Genomic DNA, 19,805 nt, shown 5'->3' on the forward strand with positions numbered 1-19,805 from the left:
ATAACGTAAATTGTATCATGGTACCGGTACAATGGTAATTTATCCCCTAACCCCAATTTTGACAAAGTGACCCTCCTCCAAAAGCTTCCAATATCAGTACAGAGCCAAGCATTATAGTCCCAAATTCTTTCACGTATCTCTCCCGGCCGTTTCTCTTGGCATCATCCTTGTGATATGAATTATCCTCCTGTCTTTCGTACATACAAATGCGCCATTCAAAAGGCGCGGTTCATTCAATGCGCGCCACGGGCTCTCTTAGCACCACCTCCAACTTCTGAATCACCTCTAGGACGTTTCGCGCCGGGTTGGAAATCTGTAGCTCCAGGGTTCATTCCACCTCGTCCTCCTCTATGACCTCCCCTGCCACGTCCACCTTGCCCAGTCGCGCCACCTTCTTGATTGCCGCTAGCACCACGCTGGCCAGGAGGAACATATGCACCACCTCTTCCACGGCCGCCTCCTCGTGGCATAGGAATGCCCGAACGCGCCGGCGGGGGTTGCTGGCCTTGTTGGCCTTGCTGTTGTTGTTGGGCCAGCTGAGCCTGTTGCTGAGCCTGTTGCTGAGCTGGTGCTGGCTGCTGAGCCTGCGGCACCTGTGCAGAAGCTGCCTCCGCTTTGACAGCAAAAGGATTTGGTGCCTCAGATTTAGTTGCGTCAGCCGGAACGGCAAATGGGTTATTGGCAGCCTTCGGTGCTGGAATACCGGCCGAAGCTTGTGTCGATTGTTGAGCAGCTGGAGTGCCAGCAGCAGGCGTTGCCGCACCAGCCGCTGGTGTTGTCGGTTGCTTTGTAGCCGCCGCCTCTTTTGCTGGTGTTGCGGGCGTTGCTGCCGGCGCTTGCGTAGACTTTGCGACTTCCCAAACTTCCACAACTGGTTTCTGTGGTGTCTCGTTTGCAGCTGTCTCAACCACGCCCAACTTAGCCGTGGCGGATTTCAGTTTGTTCTCTGCCATGTTGAGACGGAGACTAGACTTCTTAGATTCCATCAGCTGAGCTTGCTCGCGTGCTGATGTTATCTTTGCTTCGAACTCGGATTTGATTCTAGCATTCTCTGTTTCTAGCTTCTTCTTGATATTAGCTCCAATGATGCTTTTAACCGTTGCATTGGTAGAGAGGAATTGTCGAATGCTGGCATCATCCAGTTGAGAAAGATCCGGAATGCCGCCAGCAGCGGCATTCGGCGTGGTTGGCGCTGCCGCGTGTGTAGGTTGTTGTTGTCCTTCTGCTTCGGCTGGTGTTGCAGGTGGTTGAGTAGCAGGTTTCTCTCCAGCATTTTCCGCTTGCCAGATTCGCTTCTCCTGTTCGAAATGAAGTTTGAGATCGTCCTCCTTCTTTTTGAACTCCTCTTCCATTTTACCTCGGCTCTCCTTGAGTTTGTTGTTGAGAGTGTCGCGCATCCGGTCAGATCGTTCCTTGATTGTGTTTTGGATCTTGTTTTCTACTTCGTTCGCTTTCTGCTCAAACTCGGCCGCCTTGGCCTCTGCGGCAATCACCTTCTGCTCCAAGGCATTACGTTCTTCGTCCGACAGGCCAGTGGCTGTGCCATCGCCCGATGGTGCAGAGGCGGAATTCTCACCAGCGGCGCCATTGGTCTGCACAATATCGCCGTTCTGCACCTTCTTCGTGGCCTCGTCACGTTCAGAAATAGCGGTTTGGAGCTCTGAGCGGAGCTGCTCGAGTTGTTGTTCTGCGCCAAGCTTTTGGGCATTGACGGCTTCCAATTCCTTGCGAGTATCGGCCAGCTGTTGCTCTAATTGAGTAACGACTGTAGCGGACACTGTCGCATCACCAGGCGGGCCAGTAGGCGCCGGGGCTGAGGTTTGCTGCCCAGCTTGCTGTTGTTGAGACGCTTGTTGTCGAAGCTCTTCCACTTGTTGTTTGAAAGACAGAATCTGTTGCTCAAGCTCTGACTTCTCTTTTCCTACATTTTCGGCCAATTGTTGAGCACCCTCGAGGTCTCCATTGGCCTTGTCAAGTTGCTCCTGCAGTTGGGTAGCACGTTGAGAAGCTTCGTTCTTCTCACCAGTGAGCTTCCTTGACCGATCTTTGAATTGCTCGGTGAGCTTTCCCCGAGTAGTTTGCCAGGCTTGGCGCTCGCTCTCCAGAGTTGACTCCAGCTCGGTAATTTTCTCCCGAAGTGGCTGCTCGCCCTGTCTAAGTCCATCTCGCTCAGTCTCCAAGTCCGTTATGGTTTTCTTCAGTTGCTCCATTTCTGCCGGGTCAACACGGCCGTACTTGGTCAGGATGCCTTCAGTTCGCTTCTGCCATCGGTCTCGATCCTCCTGAATCTGCTTGATCTCCTCCTCGAGGTAGGACTTTTGGGTGTTGAGATTATCTATTTCAGCCTCAAGAGGTTGCACCTTGGCCTCCATATCCTCCACTTTCTTGTTTTTCTCGATAATCTGGTCCTTGAGTTGGGTGTTCTCGTTGCGAAGAGCAGCACTACTTTCTCGGTACAAGTTGAGTTCATTGAGCTTTTCCATCAAATCTTGGTGCGTCATTGACGCGCGACCGCTTTGCGCGGATTGTGTGCGTTCTTGGTCAAGCTTCAGGCGAGCTTCATCTAGCTGTGATTGCGTGTACTCAACTTGTTGCTGGAGGCGCTTCGACTCTTGTGATTTCAAGTCGTACTGAACTTCCAAAATCTCCTTTTCGCGACGCAAGTAGCTGTTGAGTTCGCGCAAACCTTCCAGAGCATCGCCCACGTTCACGGGTGACATAGCTTCATCACCATCTCCATTGCCATTCGATCTGCTTTGCTGTAAGGCAGCAACCTGGGCGGTTAACCCTTCGAGCTGTTGGTGAAGCAGTTTATTTTGAGCGTTGACATCCTCGCGGCGAGCAGTCAGCTCTGTCATTTCCTGTTCTAACTGCTGTCGACGATCCTCCCAAGAGCTCTCACTTTGTGCTAGTGTAACCTTGGCAGATTCTGCTTCCGCATGTAGTGATGCTGATTCGCTCTTCAGCTCATTATACTCGCTTCGTAGTTGCTGAACGAGCTTAGCAGCTTCAGCATGTTTGACCAGTTCTTTCTCGTAGTCTTGCTGAGCCTTGGAAGCAATCTCGGCTTGGGCACGCAAATCCTGCTGATGGTATCGCGTAGCTTCGACGTGCCTGGCGCTGTCTTCCTTGAGGCGGTTTAGCTCTTCTTCAAGAATTGCCTTTTCATCCTCGTATTTACGAGCGACATCGCCTTGAGAGTCACGCAACTGCGACAGCTCTGTATTCGAGCGAGACAGCTCTTCGGACATATCTTCGATCCGTTGACTGAGCTCTTTGATCTTGTTGTCCTTCTCCTCAATCATGGCCTCCATCTCTTGTCTGTACTGTTCTTGAGATTGTCGCAAGTCTTCGAGTAACTCTTCGTTGCCTTGACTAAGCTCCTTGTACTGCTCAGCCTGAGCCTTGGCATTCTCAAGTTGGGTGTTGGCTAGGTCGAGATCACGCTTGAGGTCAGAAATATCATTGTTAAGGTCATGAAGCTCAGCCTCGAGCTCGTGTTGCCGCTCGTTTCCATCAGCGCCTAGGCCAGGTCGTGGAGTAGGTCGAGGTTGTAGCCGGCCGACACGCTCTTCGGCATTTCGCAGCTCGACGGTCAGCTCATCAACGCGAGCCTGCAGGTGGTCTCGAGAAGTCTTGATGCTGACATGCTCTTCGCGAATCTGGCCCAAGCTAGTCATGAGTTCGTCGATTCTCTTTTGCGCTTCCTTGGCCTCGAACTCCTTTCGGAGCTGCAGTTTCTTGCTCTCTTCTGTTTCGCTGGAAAGCTTCCTCTGCACATCGGATAACTCGCGCTCCAAAGTATCAATCTTAGCCTGTGCCTTCCGTCGACCTTCAGACTCAGACATGTTGCGTTCATTCTCCAGAGATTGTTGAGTGGCAAGAAGATGATTCAGCCGATTCTTTTCCTCAATCAAATTCTCGTTATCCTTGCTCATACGATCCTGGATATCTTTCCAAAGTTTCTTTTCGGCCTTCAAATTGGCCGTTTCGTTTCTCATGCTGTCCAGCAAGCCCCTGCTTTCAATGAGCTCCTCAGCGACCTGCTGTGTTCGAATGTCCTGCTTTGCGGCGGTTTCGGAGAGAGCTTGGAGTCTCTTTTGCAGTTCAGTGTTTTCGGATCGCAACGCAACGTAATTGCTCTGCAGCATCTCCCGACGTTCAGACTCCAATCTCACTTCGCCCTGCAACTTGACACGTTCTGTGTGAAGAGAATTCTTTTCACTGGATAACTGGTCGATTTGAGTTCTCAGGTCCTTGCGAACGCCGTCTTGCGCATCTCTAAAGTTATCGTACTCAGATTGCAGTTTCCGAAGGGCTTCGCCGAGGGACTCTGCCTGTTCACCACCCTCGATGCTAGCGAGTGGTGCCCTCTGGCTTCCATCCAGTGAGCTACGCATCATTGAAGCTTCGTCGACACCGGTGCCACGTTGTTGAAGGATTCGCCGGAACATGTCTCGCTCTGTCTTGTAACTCTCCATCGTATTCTTAATTGACCTGCTCTCCTCCGTCATTTGCTCGAGTTCCCGCTGCAATTTCTCGACACGATCATGGTCTTCCTTGGCTTGGTGTTTTGCGGCGAGAGCTTCCTCGCTCTCAAGCTGGTCCGCCAGTTCGCGAGTGATGCGCATTAAGTCTTCGTTCTTTGATTGCAGAGACTTGATGTCTTTGAAAACCACCAATTTTTGAGTAATGAACTGATGAGTATCAGAGAGATCAGAGAGGGCCTCCTCGGTGATTTCTCCTCTTTCGAGCTGCTGAAGTCTGTATTTCTCCTCCTCAGTCAATTGGTCCATGCCTTTTTCGATGGCATAGATGTTAAAAACAAGCATCTGAATCTGAGTTCCCAAGTCCCGCAGTTGCGTTCGAAGGATCTTCAGTTCAGACTGAGACGTAGCCAATGCATTTTCTGCCTTGCGGGCTACCTTTCTCGCGCTATCTCGCTCCTCGAAACTTTGCTGAGATAATTCTGACATCCGGGCTATTTCACGGCGAAGTGTTTCAGACTCGGCCTGTAGCTCTTGAATTTCGGGTGCTTTGGCCTCAAGTGCCGTAATCATATCTTCAAGCTCCTCCTGTAGCCTGGCGCTCCTGCCTTTCTCGCTCGCAAGCTGACCTCGGGTGTGGAACAGTTGCTCCAGCGCCTGAGTGGTCGTCAACTGTGTCGACTTGCCACGAATTGATGCCGGTGTACCAAAAGGTGAGGACGGACGAGCCATGAAAGAACCGTTTGCTCTCGGTGTCTGAGGCGCTGAGCCAGGCGGAGGGCCATGCTCCATCCGAGCCTGGGCTTCGTCGAGTTCGCCTTCGAGTTGGCTAATTCTTTTCTCCATCTCGGTCGCATTTTGCCTTTCTTGTTCTAGCTCTAGTCGAACCCGTCGAATTTCGTTTTCGTAGTTGTCTCTTAGACGCTCCTTCTCGGCCTCAAGGTCGCGCACACGTTCTTGGTGTTTCTTGCTCAGCTGGTCGGACATGTCAACAAGTCTTCGCTGGTCTCCCAGTTCTTGCTTATAACTTTCGACGGTGGCAGCAAAGGCACCTTCCTGCTTCTGTAAGTTGACAAGGGCCTCATCAGCTTTGGCCTGCATGGCATCGAGACGCTCGCGAAGCTGCTGTTCGGATCGTTTGAGTGCCTCAACCTGTGACCTGGCATCCTCGCTCTCGCGCTGGAGTTCAGCAATACGGGCACCTTTTTCTTTTCTGTATTTCAAGGATTCTTCGCTCTTGGTCTTGAGCTCACTCTCGAGCCATTCGCTATTACGGCGAGCTAGCTCAAGTTGTTGCTTCAACGAATCCTCGCGATACTTGGCGCTGTTGAGTTGACCCTTTGCATTTTGCTCTGATTGTTGAAGGCTCGTGACCTCGCGAGCCAACTCCACGTTCCGCTGGTGTTGCTTAGTGAGTTCCTCCGTAATGGTTTCATCGCGCTTATTGTTCGATTCGATGATGCTCAGATTTGTTCGGTTGGATGACTGCAGGGTCTCAATTTTGTCATTGAGGCTCTTCACTTCATCAGCGTGATCGGAATTCTTTGCCTTCAACACCTGTAATTCGTTTTCCAAAGATTGCCGCTTCGTCTCTGCAAGGCACAAACAGCCTCGAGTTAGCAATGGAATTCAAAATGAGTTCAAGTTGCTACATATGACACCACGACTGCGAGTGGTAGTAACAAACGTAGACAGGACGAAAGCTTACCTTCCTCCTTGAGCTTCTGCCTCGCCTCCTCGACGTCCTTCAGCGCCTTGTCTGCAGTGGACTTTGAGGCCTGCGATCTGTTTTCCGAACTTCGAACGGCATTCTCCAGCTCAATATCGGTTTGAAGCTTGTCGGCGTATAAGGTGTCATATTCGTGCGCCTTGCCAGCTACAGCCTTCAGCAGCGTTGCCACCAATTCCGCAGTCGGTTCAGTGATCAGTGTCGTCACCACAGGTTGGTCGAGGCCCAAATGCCCAGCAATGTAGCCGATGTCAACACCTGCTGCCGCCATTGTCGAACCTGAGTTGGATCTACAGCAGAGGCTGTCTCGTCATCACACCATGCGCGGTGTCATAACCATCCAACTTCAGAGTCAAGGCGCCGCGAGTAACAAAGATAAATAAGGAATCAGAGTATATGAAACGGCTCACAAGTTTCGCTCTGCCGAATTCCTTGAAATGAGGAACTGAAGGCACGCGGCGCGGATGATTTGCGAGGCGTGTTCAGGTTCTGAGGTTTCGAGATGCGGGTTCCAGCTTGCTAGCTCCAAGAAGAAATGAGTAGGAGCTCTGAGTGGCTGCTTGTGGCGCGCCTCGCAAACACTGACATTGCAGCTGGCAGGGAAACAATGAGCACGCACAGGCCCAAACTCAACCTGATTGGATGATAATTGAAGAACGACAAACCAAAATACCCGATGTTGAACCGTGGCTACCCTATACCTCATTGAAGCTCTGTTTGTTCCGGACTTGTCGACAAGTTGCCGTGTCCAAACCCTCACTTTTACCTGTAGTAGTGCCTACAAATCGCTGTCTCTCGAATTTTATTCCCAATTTTTTACACGTAACCTGGGTATATGTCGCGCATTACGGATGTGGCGTGGGGAGCACAGTCGAGGTCACATGTCTCCGGCAAGACATGCCCACGTCAACATGCAACCCATCACCGCCATTTGGTCACATGTCATGGAAAGTTTCAACAACAGCTCACTCACACGGGATCCGTCACTCACATGCACCAAGGAACGGACCGATCGCAATTTGATGCCCAACAAGGCAGTATTGTGATATCTTGATATTGAAATCATGGGGAATAAGCCCCGTCTACCTAGTGTATCCAACCGAGGCGATGCAATCTCGAGCCCGCCAAAACCATCGCTATGCTATACATGACCCATCATTTCATGACATGATAATAAATGAAAAAACGCCTCGCTTAAATTCATATCCCTAAACAGCTGCTATCCCAGCTAGCCGTGCGTGTCAAACGCCATTCGTGGAAGCTGCTGATCCAACGCTTCATGTGTCCTGCCTAGACCCGGGTATCTCTGCGCCGATGCATCCCAAACGTAACTGGTACATAAAGAGAAAGCTCGATGCGAACCTATCGCCGAGCTGTGATTCGGGCAAAGATACGAGGGACACTGCCCTTCCTGGCGGGCGACGAGCTTAGTGAGGCGTGTGGTGATACCGACTCGCCAGACATTGTCGTCGCACATGAGTCCTGTGATGCTCGTCGTGACGAGGATCGTCTTGGGCTGGCGACTGAGTTTGATGCTTCGGAAGCTGAGTTCCATGGGTTTGCCTTGGCGACCTCCTCCAGGGCGGCCCGCTTCTGGTCCGCAACTGATCGCAAGAGCTTCCACAATCCGTGGCCTAGCTCGTCCCATACAACGGGAGCTTTGAATAGTCGTCGGCAGGCGATGGTTCCTTCCTTCTCGTCCAAGAAACCGTAAGCACCTAGCTCCTCCATTGTCGGGACAGCGTCGTATACGACTGTAATCTGGTCCATTTGATCGCACCACTCAGAAACCTCCAGGAACTCGATGATGTAGTTCCATGCCTCTGATCGGGACTCCTCCTCAGCTTCTAAAAGGGCCCGTCGGCGCTCCTCCTCCTCTAAAATGCGGCGTTGCTTGCGTTTCTTGAGTGGCAGCTCGAAGAATGTTGTGCTGTGGTGTCGGATAGGGATAGGTGTGACTGTAGCGGCCAGTCTTGCTGTTTGTACGGCTGTCATGGCTGCTAATGTAGCTCAAAGAAAGCTCGTTGTGTGTGCGTTTGTCTGATATATCGAATGAAACGTCCTTGATGTTGCTCCCCAGGATAGGGCCAGACGGGGTATGGTGTCTTTATATGCCGTGAGGAATCGTAGATGTACACGGCAGTGTTTGTAGAGATGCTCCGACCTGTCGGATAATAAACAAAACCCCTTTGTCTGACGTCGACGTATAAGATGATGAACTCTCGATGGAGTTGTGAGAACAGGGGGGTTAAGTGATGAGATATATAGATGGGCTGTTTGGCCAAAGCGCCGTTCAGAGGGAGTGCAGCAAGAGTAAAATGGATTGCTTGTTGCGGCCTTGCTTTTTTGGGCTGAGTATTTGTTCCAGCCTTATTTTCCTTCTGCTTCTTGTGACGTGGTGTGGTGGTTCGCCCTGTTCGAGGAATGGTGGCGGTGAGACGGTGCACTCAGAACTGTTTTTAGCACATGTCGACAGTGCTTCCCAGCGTGAGAAAGCGGCAGGCGGCAGGCGGTATTGTGGATTGCTGTTTTCACCTACAATCAGTTGTCGACAATAACATCCAAGTGTTGAGTGAGTGTTATAAAAAAGGAAACAGGGGGCTTGGTGGCAGGTGGGAGGAAAGGATGCTTTATTTGGGAGCCTAGCCAGCCAAGCCATCGGTATCTTATTGTTCTCCTTGTGAAAATGCCGGATGCCTGTGCTGGTGCCCTGCTACGCTCTTACCCGCATGTTCCCATTGTTGGTTGCATCCGCGCAGCCGCACCCGTCCCAGGGCCAGATGGCCCTTTGGTCCTGACCCATGCCACGGTCATTCACCCATCTCCCGCATCGCATGCCACCACCGCAATGTAACTACACTCCCCTCCCAGGGTTCTGGGGGTGGAGCATAAAGGGGCGTATGGGTTGCATGTGCCAGCGTATCTTCCCGGCTCCCGGCCAGGAGTTGCGCGGGACCGCGCGAGACAGGAAGCTCTGACCAGAGAGCCAAACTGGAGGGTGCCGTCTGTTCTCCATACAACCTGGGGTCGATCAGCGACATCTGGACTTGAACTCTGGAGCATGAGGGGCCGAATGGCGGAGGTAACCTCACACTCTGAAGGAACAGACGGATAACAGTCTCGCAACATCGGAATATGGTCGTGATTGCCGGAATTCAGCGTCAATGGCGGCGGCAGGGCGATACGAACTACAAGCTCCCACCGGCCGGACACCTGACGGTGAAGGAAGCCGAAATCCAATTTGCCTCAAAATTATCAACCTTGGAGGCGGAGCCGCGGACAGCTTCAGCGAAGCAACGACGACAAGTTTGTGACATGGCACTGGGGGGTGTGAGAGGAAGCTGCGTGAGAGGGCAACGAGGTGCAGCCCTGCGGAGCTCGAGCACTTTTGCCAAATCTGAGCTGCGTCTTTTGGTGAGCTGTAATTGGTGGATCACACTCGAGTTGATCATTCTTACTTCAGACACGATGACTTTGTTGTTACTCCGTAGTTCCTCCGCACCATTCACACTTCAACAAAACAGATGGACTAGACCTGACAGCCTGACCGACCTGACACCAGCCAAGATGTCAAAGTCCAGTGATGAGTGGTGATGAGCACGTCACTCAGCCCCAACAACTCACCCAGACAGCCAAACGCCGTGCTACACACCAGACAAGACACCGGACACCAGACACCAGACGCCAACATCAGACACCGACTGCGGACCCTCGCTGCCGATTGCCAGTTCTTGCAATCTCATTCACTGTCTCGGTCGATATTTTGGGAACCCCGCCAACCAGTAAGATGTATTACCGCCTACGAGGCGTTCCAGCGGTGTCGAAAATGTTTCCGATCCCATCAATTTGGGGGTGACAGGCTAATGAGTTGTGGCTTTGTTGGTCGTGTTGGTCACCCCGACACGAAAAAATGCGTTGGTGATGACTTGGAGTACTAATAGTGGCTGTTTCTGATTTTTTCTAATTTAGCAGAATTACCTCATTACAAAAAAAAAAAAGCCGGCCCTTTGTAACGATGCATTTCCTTGTTGTTCCGAGACGAGACGCATTTCATTTCATGAGAAAGCCGACACACAACAACCAAGGTCCATCGCGCTTGGCTTGGCGGCAGAAATGTTGTGCAACAATCAGCAAGTGATCCGTTTGGCCTGAACATTCCATTTTTATCTCGCGTCATTTCTTTTTGAGGGACCAGCAGCTTGTACGAGCGCAGCATTGCAGTATCTGACCACCATTCTCTACCAATGTACGGAGTATGCAGAGATGGGAGCGTCATAGCAAACACTGAGCAAAGAGCGAGACGTTCCGTCCACACTGGCCATGTTTACTCCGTAATTCAAGGCGCCAGTTTCGTTTTCTCATCTCAACAAATTTCCATATCTGTGCGGACTCCGGAGTCGCTTCCGGCGCTGCTCTGCCGCCAGCAAGTTGAAATTATATTGCTCTTCAGCCATTTTAGCCCTCCGGCGTTAAAGGCCAGAGAGCCGAAAACGAGGCGCTGACGGATAATCTACAAGACGATAAAAATCAGGATTACTAGCTTGTGGCATACACAACTGGCTCTCCCTGGGTGAGCTCGCTTGTTACGGCCACGGACAGGTTGCACTGGAGGCGGAATCACTCGTGGCATGTGGGCAGCCACAGTCCAGCTCGCTCCCTGTGCAACATGAACCACCAGACAAGAACCCCCGGCCAAATCGGCAAACGATACGGACTACGGTAAGTTACTCCGTAAAACACCCTCCCATCTCACACCTAACCTCGGGGAACTGGGCGACCCTGAAAAGCGATGGGGGTAGCCGAAAGGAGGAAGAGGGTGTGCGTGAAGGGGAACAGCAACAGGTGGCTGAACTGGACTGAATTGAATTGAACTGAAGGACCAGCTTGCCAGCGTCTTGTTCCGGATGACAGCGCCGATCGTCGCACAGGACCAGCCCAGACAAGACACACCTGCTCGGTTGGTGGTGAAATAAAAGTACCAGACCACCTGTTGAAAGGGGAACAATCTGCAACGCTTACACTCATCGGGCAGTTTTGTAACAAAATGACCCTACGTTTTGGGTAGCCCAAATGGTGGAGACTTGATGACCTGCTCACTCGGGTAGGTAGAATTGTGCGCATGTCTGGTGAGTTAGCACGACGGGGCATTTTAGATCTCAACATTGAAGCTACCGAACGGGACTGATGACTGGAGTCTGGTGAGTTTCCACTCTGTGTGAGATTTGGTGATGTTGGGGTCCCGTTCCTCCGCGCACCATCTCAGATAATTTGGAGTCTATTTCTTTTAGCGCCCCATTTTCTCCCGTAATATCAAATACGGTGTGAAGCTCTCTCCACGGCCCTAACATTGAACGAGCCTGGTGGGAGTCTGACGGGATTTTGTGGCGACAGCCTCCGGTTCACACGCAGCCCATCCTGTTATGCCCGATGAGGCAGCCTGGGCCGACAGTCACCAACATTGAATCGAACAGAGCGGCAGGTTTGGTGGGTAAATGTGTGGTGCAGCTCGGATATCGCTCAACCAGTTGACCCCTTGGTCACTTCAATGTTCATTTCACTTGGCAGACACGATTTCCTTGGTGCAAAAAGTACCATACAAATCCGGACATGGGAACAGCCTGGCGCATCAACATGACTGTTGGTAGTATCCTCAAACCAACACACCCTTTGATGACGGATGGCCGACTCGGCGAAATTGTCCAAGTCATCATCGACAAAGTTGCCAAAGCTGCCAAACCAACACGCAGACAAATTGCAAGAGTCTGGTTGTCAATTTCATGCGGCAAGTACCGCAAACGGGAGGGTGCGGCTAAAACGATGATCAAAAGTAACGAGTCAAATAACATCCGACACCGACAGTTCAATCCCTTTGACAGGCATCATTGCTCGGAAGAAATATGCGCTGCAATTAATTGACGCCGACGCCCACCGGTCCAGATGATCCTGTGATAACGGCAAAAGGATAAAACCCAAAATACCGCAAGCACCCGGCTGACGCCTAAAGATGAACATTGAAGGGAAAATGTGATTACAAAAAAATTTAAGCGGCTACCGCGATGGTGAAGAAAATCCAGGTAATGCACAGCGCACAGGGATCGCACATTTGAAAATTGGCCGGTTCACACAAGACTGCCTGCATCTGCATCTGCATCCTAATCGTTTCGTTGTTATGTGCGGACAAAGAAGGGCCACTATCGGACCCCGTGCCGGGAAGGCAACCGAGACGATATCTCGTGAGATTGAAGTTTGTTTGACCGCCAAGATGTGAGGTTCCGTAATTCCGTAATTCCGGAATAAGCGTACAGAGCGCTGTAGTGTTTTGGAATGTCTAGCACACACAACTTGAAGCCATTCAATACTCCTGTTGGGACGAGTTTCACTGTTGGCGATGCGCGATGCGATAGATCTTCTCGCCAAGCACAAAATATTAATACAAATGACGGCGTCATGGATTGTCAGTTTCCGCCTATGACACGTCTCCGTTATTCTGGTGCCTGGGCGCTATTACGATAATGTCTGCCGGCGGAGCATTGCCATTGTCATACATGAAGTTGAGCACGGAGCTGATGTTGGCTGGGCCATCGCTCATGTGCTGGGGTGAACATTGATTGAAAAACTCCCGATTGTGTGAATCCATGCCCACTTGAGCACACAGACACAGACACAGACAATGACACTGACAGCCGATCTGGTGGAATGCACAGGCCAGGCCAGTATTACCTGGCAACATGGGAATGACTAAGGGCACGATTCATTCAATGTGTAGGGCGTTTGTCCTCTCGTGCTCTCATGCTTCACCCGTGTTGCCCAAACGCAGTTTCATCTCTCACCGGATTAGATCAGACCAGACCTGACCAGACCAGACCTGACCAGACCAGACCACAACCTGTCCATTGTTTTAGGCGTCAACTTGAACATCTTTGCGCCCTGAACTAACACCAGATGAGGGAACAACAACAAAAAAAGACACAAGGCTGAGACAGACTGTGTCTTGTGCCGACCGACAACAATAAGCAGAGTGTGTTTCATCATCACCTACGAATCCCGGGCCATTTGCACCAAACCAAGCTCCTCCATCCTCCCTTGCTTCAATGTTGGCCATTGCTTTTTTTTTTTTTTTTGCTTGATTGACTCCGACGCCAACGGAGGGGACCGCATCGATCAAAAATGACAAACGCGGGATTGCAATGCGTTGTCCCTTGAAGCTCAGGACTCCATACTCCAAAACAACAAATATTGCATCATAGAAACCAGGAAATCAATAGACTGGCAAGCAGCGTGATCACTTGCGCGCCCCAGTACAGCCCAAACGAACAAGTTCCACCTGAGCCCAGCCCAGCCCAGCCCAGTCCAGCCCAGCCTCCTTCAGCTTGAACTCGAACTTGACGCCAACTAGACATGAAGGGAACAACTAGACATCAAAACATGCGGCACCGTCCATCCAACCCTCCTCCATCACACAATCACATCATTTGATGCCTCGTGCGTGGCAGACCGCCTCTTGGCCTCGTCACCAGTCGCTTTGTGCGGGTAAAATGTAACCGTGCTTTTTGGGGGTCAAGATCAAATCGATCAATTGATCTCCTTTGGCGCCAGGCCAAAGTGTAGACTGGTCCAGGCTAGTTTGCCGTGGCGCAAGTGGCTCAAGTCAGCTCGTTGCCCAATATTTTGGTTCATTATAGTCGAGTTACTTTCCGTGCTGGTTTACATTGAGTGTATCGGCAAGTTCCTTGCTTTCTTTGCAGTCGTCAGTATGTATGGCGTGAACTCTACGCAAGGGGAGACAGATGGCTGCCAAAGAAACGTTGTGACCAAGACTTGAACACCCAAACAATGAATAAAGGGGTGGCTGGTTCATGTCAGAGATTGCACATCGACAAAAATGCCAATGCCAACACGATCGACCGTGACCCCTAGACGATCACATCAGTTCCAGGGACTTGCCCTTCCCATTTCCATTCCCAGCATTACCCTGCTTACTTCGTACCCGCATACAGGGCATTGGGGTCCGTAATCTCGCCGAGCCGGCTCTCGCAGCGAAAAGTATGAAGCAGCCTGGCAGTTGACCTTTGACTCTTGCACTACAACTTGAGTATTGCAGGGGCAGGGACGCCATGGCTCTTTGTGCTCTGGCTCTCGGTCCATTTCAATCATGTTGCCACCGACCGACCTGAAGATTCTTGGCTTACGGTGAGAATCCTTATCAAGCGCGCCTCATACGATACTCTGTAGTAATATGACTCTGCTGACTGTTTCAGGGCACATAGCTGCTCGGCAATGGAGACACGGAGCGGCTCGTATAACCTTGCTTGGCCATTTGCTGACGCCCATCATTGCATCGTGCTGACAGTACGGAGTAACGTCGCAGTAATCACGAGACGCTGGGATTCGGCACCAACGCCTTAATCTCGCTTCCCTGTGCTTAAAAACTGTCCGGCACAGCCGGTCCGGTTGAGACAGGGCAAGGTGGCTGTCTTGAGATAAAGTCAAATCCGTGCAATGTTCCTGAGCCTCCACTTGTTGTTTGAGACCCCAGATTCAAAGTCCGGTCCATCACACAAATGTGAGATGGGCAAACAGCGAGCATTTAGACGACAATATATTTGCGTTTCAGAAGCAAAGGAGGTTGAGCGCAACTATGCATCAACTTGGCTGGCTGGGACTGCCTTGATGTTGTAGTGTTGAGCAATTAACCCAACCCGTCCGTAGAATTGGGGATGGTCAAGAGTATTGAGAAATACATCAAAGGTATCTCATATCGCAGCTTGTGCTAATACATATTGAGATGTGTTAGCGTATACTTGGATGTGGGCAAATCCGTTTTACCACAGATTGTAATCAATCACACTCTTCCAAGTCCACCGTGCGGTGTCAAATTGGCGAACACATTTATATGTAAACAAATGCGTAATAGTTTGAAGTGGCAGGATATAAAGACATGTTCACAGTAGCTCAAACAACTCTCAACCCGTATGAAACGACGTTGGCAGTAAATAGTTGTTGCAACTCAAATGAATACCTTCACCTGGTATTAACTCACAAGACAACGTTCACCTTCCAGCAGCAACGCGCGATACATCAAGTAAAAGTCCTGTACACAAACTGAACAGCACAGCACGAAAAATGACTGAGTTTCGCACACAGCACAACTCCCGTTTGTGTCGTTTGTACCACCCCCTTCACTCTATTGTAGGTGAACAACTTCAACAATCGTCACAACCAAGGTGTTCACATCCACCACATTTCACTTTAACATACAACTCTTTCAACAATACGTACGCGGCGCTCTTTGCCAACATCACCACCACAGCACCCGCGCTGCAAGTCAACACAATGAGACCAACGCTTCAACATGCATATATACCGAGAACTGTTCCCGCACGGCACTACACACAGCCTCGTTTTTCGCCGTGTCACTGTCAAGGAATATACAAAGACAGGGTGTATAGTTCCGGTAAACTATCAAGATTGTATTCTCCATAGGAGAACCTCTCAGCAGCATCCCAAAATGATTTTCTCAATAATAGGCACATTCATTGCCAACTTGATCAAGATCACTGCCGTGGTTACTCTCATATGCTGCTGGGACAGTGTATTACCAAATCGCACTCAAATCACGAGAGAAGAGGCGTCGTTGCCTGGTAAAGCCGTTTCTTATATCTTCCGTGCGACAAGGGAGTATGCGGTGCGACTTGTGAGTCAAACTTGTCCAATATCTTCTCTCTCACCAAATGCTAACGAATGCTTAAGATGAAGTTTCTGTGTAATTTATTCCCGTCTATTAGGCAACCGATATCTGCAACCACAAATACAGCATCGAGGTATGTACCATGCCCTTGCACAAAACCCTCAAGTAACTGACAACCGAAACCACAGTCCTCAAACGCCCCAAGGAGGCTCATATCAAAACAACCATGCTGCACCAATCGTACATCGACAATCTCGTGGAAAAGAAAAATGTCTACTAGACGCTCAGCACTGCCGTGCTATAGCCGCTCAGTGCAAGTTTTATGAAGACACACACGCAGCATCCACGGAAGAAATGACCCTCAAATACTGCGCCCAACACAACGACTGCCTCCTCGAGCAAAATAAACTCAAAACATCCATCCTGGATCAAAGAAAACATCAAAACAGGCTTTTGAATAGAATAACTAGTCTTGAAAGAGAGAAGCAGCAGAAACAAGCCCAAATAACAGAGCTTGCCGATTTCATAAGCGGATGTTCCTGGCGACGTGACGACTTTACAAGGCAGCTGGAACACCGAGCCAGAATAACACACACAGCATACAGACTTGTCGATGAAAAACTAGCCGAGATCCAAGCACAATATCACACGATACAAAACGCCTACCGGGGTGGCCAGTTGGAGTTTGACGAGCGAGAGCAGGCCCATATCGTCGCGCTCGACCATAATGAACGCGACAACCGCCTGGGAAGAAGGATACAGGCGGGGTTTTGGCGTACGTTTAAGAACGGTTTGACGAGATTAGTTGACGCGGTAGACAGTGACTGCAAAAACCTACCGCTTACGCCGGCTGTATTGCAAGAGATAGAGCTTGCGAAGAAGAGGCTACAACCCGAGCTGGCGGCGGTTCGTGGACATTCAGAGTCTGGGAACGAGGCCATGTCCCAGCTTGAACGGGAGAAGCAGGCATGGGACACCGCTGAAAAGAAAATGTTGGATGGGATGAAAATGGAGGAGGACCACTCCGAGAACATATTAACCCATGTAGGGTCATCGAAAGACGGCATGGCCGCAAGGAACAGACACCGTACCAGGTTCGACGAATTTGATACTGTCAGGACTGGGGGAGCTGAAGTAAAGCCAGTTGATGTAAAAGAAGCTCGCCCACCCGGACGAGGACAGCCAAAAAAGACATTGGAACGGTTTTCAAAGCCCAGGGAACAGCGCGAACGTGAAAACTCGCTTCAGACAGAAGCGTGATCTCGTTTTTGGGATCGGCAACAACAAGGACATACCAAAGCTCAAAATCGCATCCCATGACACTGTGCGAGACTGATAGGAGAGCAAAGTTAACCAGACGTGTGCACAGCTTGTCGACATGACGAATAGGCGATATCTCGGGTCTGAGAGACCAGTTTAAACCTTTTGCGGTTGCGAGGATACTAGAGGGCCCGAAACGATGCCTTCGTTAGACACCTTCCAATATGAAACCACTTACGCGAGGGCTGAGGGAATTTATGCGTAATACAACAGCCTGCTAGGGTGTCAACTACCTGCAACACAAATATGGCTCCGATGCAGCTAGCCATGGCTCGCCTTGCGGCGCGATAGGGCCATTACACATTCGCAGCAGAGCTATTCATGTCCAGGAAGGTACAGGCAGTTTTTGGAAAAACAAGGCATGAAACAAGACGCCTTGTAATACGAGGCGCGAATTGACGGCGGCCAAGTTTGGTTCGGGGTCAAAGAGGCTGTATCAAAGACAAAGGCCAGGCAGTTACATGCAAACAGAACATTGGGCTTACTAGGAGTTCAGTTATACACATCACAAAATAAACCATCGAGATTCAGAAGTTCTCTAACCTTAAAACTCGTTTTATCGCGGTATGTAAATTAAAAACGGATATTTGCTATCTGAGGCGTCATTATTTGTAGGGGTTGTCACTCTGGTTCAAAAGCCATAGCCGATGTTCAAACTCACAACCGTAATTCAATGAACAAACTTTACAGCTTGTAACGCAAGGGCCTGCCTTGAAAGAGAATTGAAAAAAGTCTCATAGCCCATTCGCACAATGTAATTTCTTCCGGCCCTCTGCATCACCACTGCTGGAGTCTCCCCCACCGGAAAACAGTAGCTCTCCTCGCAGATAAAAACTGTCATGATAATGGCCGTTCGTCCAGACGTGGCGGCAGTAATAGACGTCCACATGGCGATAATAATCGTCTGCCACCCTATGACTTCGAAATTCGCCAAATGACATCTCCTTTGCTGCCGACCGCTGCGGTACATTTGACAGTTCCTGTTACCCTCAAGTCGGTACCCTCAGAATATTGCCGAAGACTAACATCCAAAAGAGTCTTAATATCCCTATCACCAATTGTAAAAGGTCCTTGTGAAGGATTTGCAGGTTTCACTCCAATTGTGCAGTCTGTTGTCTGCAAGATTGGTGTAAATCCATTTGCATCCACGTTGGCCACCCGAAAGGTTCCATTCTCCGAGGTCCATGAACTGTAGAGGCTCGCACATTCTCGCCAATCCGCGGGATCAATGGTTGGAGATTCGGCAAAAGTTGATGGATCACAAGTAGATTGGGTGTTGCCGGCAGGATGCCATGATATACCCGTAGAATTGGTCGTGACAGGATACACTGGCACTCCCAAGCCTGTGTCCGCGAGGGAAAGGGCCACAGCTGCTAAAAGGTTGAGAGACATGAAAAACATGCTGTCAATTCCGGAATTTCGAAAAAGTCGAATCGGATCGAGTTCAATGAAATGAAACGCCTGCCGGCTTTGAAAGTGCGAGAATCGGCAGATGGAAATGAGATTGGTAGTACTAGTCTGGGCTGATGTTGGACTTGGGACGAAGACCCAGCTCATGTGTCCCGTGGTGGAGGGCAAGGCTAGCGAGAAGCAAACCAACTAGGTCCTGAATCGTACAACTTGAAAACGTCAATCTGATGTGAACAAGAGGAGTCAAAAGAGGGCTTCGGGGAGGAATTCGCCGGTATTTGTGTATGGTTGATCGTGCGACATGCACGAAAATGGCATACGAGGCACAAATGTCAGGAACGAGACTGGGGGCCGAGATGGATCGTAGATTCAATGATGATTGCCGCACCAGCCACCTTCACCAATGTGTTCTGGTGACCAAATCAATAGGAGTTGGAGCTGAGAGTAGGGAGCTCGAGCCAAAGTTGACGAGGACGGACCACCATCAAGTCATGGATCACGACTTAATTGGGACTTGCCCTCTTTCTCCTACTGTATCAAAAGCTTTTTAAAAGGCAATTAGGGAGTGATCCCAAATCAGGAAGGAGCGCCCAACAAACACACCTTGTGTAGCGACTCAAGGAGTCCTGATCAGCGCATTCACGAGTGCGAGCAACAAACTTCAAACCTTGTCGTCGAAGTCTGGTTGGCTGTTGGTACCGATGATCTTGTTAGATCGCCACAGGGTTTCAAATTCTGATTCTTCAGTGGGAGGTGGCAGTTCGGTCCCAAGGATGGAAGAGGTATGTATGTTCGCTCAAGGCACAGCCGAGCAGTCAAATATTAATCAATGGACACAGGCAACTACAATCACTTCCCACAAAATATGGCGAGCATTTTGAATCCGCAGACAAGGTGCCATTTATGAGCCATCTGGCATGAATGACACCCTACTTAAGTGCGATAGGTGGCATTTCCCCGCCGCCAAATGCATTGTACGGGATCTTATGTCGCCATATATCATACTATAGTTACTCCGCGATATGGAGTGAGCTAATGCCCCCAACTGTGACCACCGTTAGCGACACTGGTTCTATCAGGCCGAAGGGAGTGTGCCGATGCATGATTCGCTCAAACTGACGATATCACATTCCATCTCTCGGCTCGTCTCTGCGGCACATGACTTGCAAGG

The 19,805-nt window shown here is 50.4% G+C and overlaps 6 protein-coding genes across 6 annotated transcripts; 3 read left to right on the forward strand and 3 right to left on the reverse strand.

The window, feature by feature from the left end:
• Positions 1 to 233: 233 nt before the first annotated feature.
• VFPPC_01790 (TPR/MLP1/MLP2-like protein) lies at positions 234 to 6,487 on the reverse strand (the record flags this gene model as incomplete). The annotated part of the gene is made up of 2 exons (XM_018281560.1): positions 234 to 6,079; positions 6,196 to 6,487. 2 exons carry the CDS (start codon positions 6,485 to 6,487, stop codon positions 234 to 236), a joined length of 6,138 nt encoding a protein of 2,045 aa, XP_018150327.1.
• Positions 6,488 to 7,578: 1,091 nt separating this feature from the next.
• Positions 7,579 to 8,211, reverse strand: VFPPC_13156 (hypothetical protein; the record flags this gene model as incomplete). The annotated part of the gene is made up of 1 exon (XM_018290933.1): positions 7,579 to 8,211. The coding sequence occupies one exon, from the start codon at positions 8,209 to 8,211 to the stop codon at positions 7,579 to 7,581; it is 633 nt and encodes a 210-aa protein (XP_018150328.1).
• A 2,368-nt stretch (positions 8,212 to 10,579) lies between these two features.
• Positions 10,580 to 11,364, reverse strand: VFPPC_18674 (hypothetical protein; the record flags this gene model as incomplete). Its single annotated transcript, XM_018293185.2, has 3 exons — positions 10,580 to 10,726; positions 10,778 to 10,930; positions 11,005 to 11,364. The coding sequence occupies 3 exons, from the start codon at positions 11,362 to 11,364 to the stop codon at positions 10,580 to 10,582; spliced, it is 660 nt and encodes a 219-aa protein (XP_018150329.2).
• Positions 11,365 to 11,643: 279 nt separating this feature from the next.
• VFPPC_18673 (hypothetical protein) lies at positions 11,644 to 12,132 on the forward strand (the record flags this gene model as incomplete). Its single annotated transcript, XM_022430250.1, has 2 exons — positions 11,644 to 11,691; positions 11,806 to 12,132. The coding sequence occupies 2 exons, from the start codon at positions 11,644 to 11,646 to the stop codon at positions 12,130 to 12,132; spliced, it is 375 nt and encodes a 124-aa protein (XP_022286006.1).
• A 408-nt stretch (positions 12,133 to 12,540) lies between these two features.
• Positions 12,541 to 12,729, forward strand: VFPPC_15433 (hypothetical protein; the record flags this gene model as incomplete). The annotated part of the gene is made up of 1 exon (XM_018293186.1): positions 12,541 to 12,729. One exon carries the CDS (start codon positions 12,541 to 12,543, stop codon positions 12,727 to 12,729), a length of 189 nt encoding a protein of 62 aa, XP_018150330.1.
• Positions 12,730 to 15,724: 2,995 nt separating this feature from the next.
• VFPPC_01792 (yebO-like protein domain-containing protein) lies at positions 15,725 to 17,164 on the forward strand (the record flags this gene model as incomplete). The annotated part of the gene is made up of 3 exons (XM_018281561.1): positions 15,725 to 15,910; positions 15,967 to 16,037; positions 16,093 to 17,164. 3 exons carry the CDS (start codon positions 15,725 to 15,727, stop codon positions 17,162 to 17,164), a joined length of 1,329 nt encoding a protein of 442 aa, XP_018150332.1.
• Between the last annotated feature and the right edge of the window lie 2,641 nt (positions 17,165 to 19,805).

This window comes from Pochonia chlamydosporia, chromosome 1 (assembly GCF_001653235.2).
Source record: "Pochonia chlamydosporia 170 chromosome 1, whole genome shotgun sequence".
NCBI lineage: Eukaryota > Fungi > Ascomycota > Sordariomycetes > Hypocreales > Clavicipitaceae > Pochonia > Pochonia chlamydosporia.